Source organism: Portunus trituberculatus, chromosome 7, assembly GCF_017591435.1.
Source record: "Portunus trituberculatus isolate SZX2019 chromosome 7, ASM1759143v1, whole genome shotgun sequence".
NCBI lineage: Eukaryota > Metazoa > Arthropoda > Malacostraca > Decapoda > Portunidae > Portunus > Portunus trituberculatus.
In genome coordinates, this window is record NC_059261.1 from 7,546,544 (window position 1) to 7,549,043 (window position 2,500).

Genomic DNA, 2,500 nt, shown 5'->3' on the forward strand with positions numbered 1-2,500 from the left:
CTCTCTCTCTCTCTCTCTCTCTCTCTCTCACAGGCCAGCGTCTAGGAAGGGTAGATGCCCGGAGCAGAAGTGCCATTCCACACCGACCTCTTTTCAGTGTGTCAGTAGTACCTGGCTTTGCCCTGAAGAAGGAGGGAGGTGAGGAGGAGGAGGAGGAGGAGGAGGAGGAGGAGGAGGAGGAGAAGGAGGAGGAGGAGGAGGAGGAGAGAGTGTGTGTGTTTTTTTTTTATTATGTGAGTGAGTGAGAGAATTAGATAAAGAGAGAATGTTTTTGTGTGTGTGTGTTTACAGAAAGAGAGATAGAGAGAGGTTTTTTTCTGTGTGTTTTTGTGTGTTTGCATTTTATTGTAGTGTTTTTATTTGTGTGTCTGTCTGTCTGTCTGTATTTATTTTATTCTAACAAAATCTATAAACAAAAACAAACAAACATGCACACACACAAAATCACAAAATAAAAAAAAATAAACAAAACACAAACAAACACACAAAAAAATCACAAAAAAAACACACAAACAAACACACAAAACACACCCTAAAAACACCCAAACAAACACAAACACACAGAAAACACACCAAAACACCCAAAACACAAAACTCACAAACACCCAAACACACAAACACCCAAACACACAAAACACACACAACACACACAAACACACAACACACACAAACACACCAAAACACCAAAACACACACACAAAACACACAAACACACACACACAACACACACACCCAAAACACCCCAAAAACACCCCAAAACACACACCAAAAACAAACACAAACCCCCAAACTAATCCAAACGCCCAACCTTGCAGAAAACACACACGACGAAACAAACGCGCGAACAAACGTCACGGCAACACTGAGCCCTGGAAGAACAAGCCGTCACGTGTCTCGGCAACCACACACCACCTCCTCCACGTCCTCCTCCTCCTCCTCCACCTCCTCCTCCTCCCCGTCCTCCTCCACCACACAGCAGGGGGAGCGTGGGGGGAGGGGGGCGCGGTCCACCTCCCGCCCCCGCCCCCGGAGTGAAGAAATACCCCTAGAGGACATAATTACCGCTGGTTCCTTACCACATATCTCTCTCTCTCTGCCTAAGGTAAAGTTTGGGTGTGTTTGGGGTGTGTTTGGGGTGTGTGGGATGGTTTGAGATTTGTTTTGGTGTGTTTTGGGGTGTTTTGGGGTATTTTGGTGTGTTTTGGGGTGTTACGTGTGTTTTGGGTATGTTTTGGTGTGTTTTGGTGTGTTTTTGGGTGTGTTTTGGTGTTTTGTGTGTTTGTGTGTGTTTGGTGTGTTTGTGTGTTTTGTGTGTTTGGTGTGTTTGTGTTTGGTGTGTTTGGGTGTGTTTTGTGTGTTTTGTGTTTTGGTGTGTTTTGGTGTGTTTTGGTGTGTTTTGTGTGTGTTTGTGGTGTGTTTTGTGTGTTTGTGTGTGTTTGGTGTTTTGGTGTGTTTAGGTGTGTTTTGGTGTGTGTTTGGTGTTTGTGTTTTGTGTGTTTTGGGTGTTTTGGGTGTTTTGTGTGTTTGGGGTGTTTGGGTGTGTTTTGAGGTGTTTGGGTGTGTTTGGTGTGTGTTGTGTGTTTGGTGTGTTTTGTGGTGTTTGGTGTGTTTTGGGATGTTTTGGGGTGTTTTGTGTGTTTTGAGTGTTTTGGGTGTGTTTTGGGTGTTTGGGTGTGTTTGGATGTGTTTTGTGTGTTTTGGGGTGTTTTGTGTGTGTTGTGTGTGTGTGTTTGGTGTGTTTTGGGTGTGTTTGGTGTGTTTTGGGGTATTTTGGTGTGTTTGGGGGATTCACGTGTGTTTGGGGTGTTTTGTGTGTTTGAGGTGTTTGGGTGTGTTTTGGGACTGTTTTGGTTGTGTTTTGGTGTGTTTGTGTGTGTATTGGTGTGTTTTGGGGTGTTTTGGGTGTTTTGGGATGTTTTGGGTGTTTTGTTGGTGTGTTTGGTGTTTTGTGGGTGTTTTGGTGTGTTTTGGTGTGTTTTGGGTGTGTTTTGGTGAGTTTTGGGTTTTTTTGGTGTGTTTTGGGTGTGTTTGTGTGTGTTTTGGAAGTGTTTGTGTGTGTTTTGGAAGTGTTTGTCTGTGTTTGTGGTATTTTGGGGTGTTTTAGGGGTGTTTTGAAGCATTTTGTGTGTGTGTTGAGGGCATTTGGGGATTGTAAGTGTGTTTCAGGTGTTTGAGTGTGTTTAAAAGAATGTTTGAGTGTGTTGTGAGTGTCTGTTTGTCTGTCTGTATGTGTGTCTGTCTGTCTGTCTGTCTGTCTGTATGTATGTATATATTTTGCCAACTCAAAAAAAATGAAGAAAAATAAGAAGAATAGATAAAATAATAACTACTGTCTGTCTGTCTGTATGTCTGTCTGTATGTCTGTATATATATTTTTCCCCACTCAGAAAAAAAATAGACAAAAATGATAAATATGTCTGTATGTCTGTCTGTATGTATGTCTGTATGTCTGTATATATATTTTTCCCCACTCAAAGAAAAAAAATAGACAAAAATGATA

General features: G+C 42.2%; 1 protein-coding gene across 3 annotated transcripts in view; it reads left to right on the forward strand.

Annotated features, from left to right (window-relative positions):
- LOC123498762 (protein CLEC16A homolog) overlaps positions 1-2,500 on the forward strand; it is a 22,384-nt gene that overhangs the window by 17,496 nt on the left and 2,388 nt on the right. The window contains exons 18-19 of one of the 3 annotated variants that reach the window (XM_045246179.1): positions 34-138; positions 816-1,102. In XM_045246179.1, the coding sequence (XP_045102114.1) occupies positions 34-138; positions 816-1,102 (392 nt within the window). Of the gene's footprint in view, positions 1-33; positions 139-815; positions 1,103-2,500 lie in introns of those variants that run through there. The other 2 variants (XR_006672792.1, XM_045246186.1) reach the window with 2 other exon arrangements.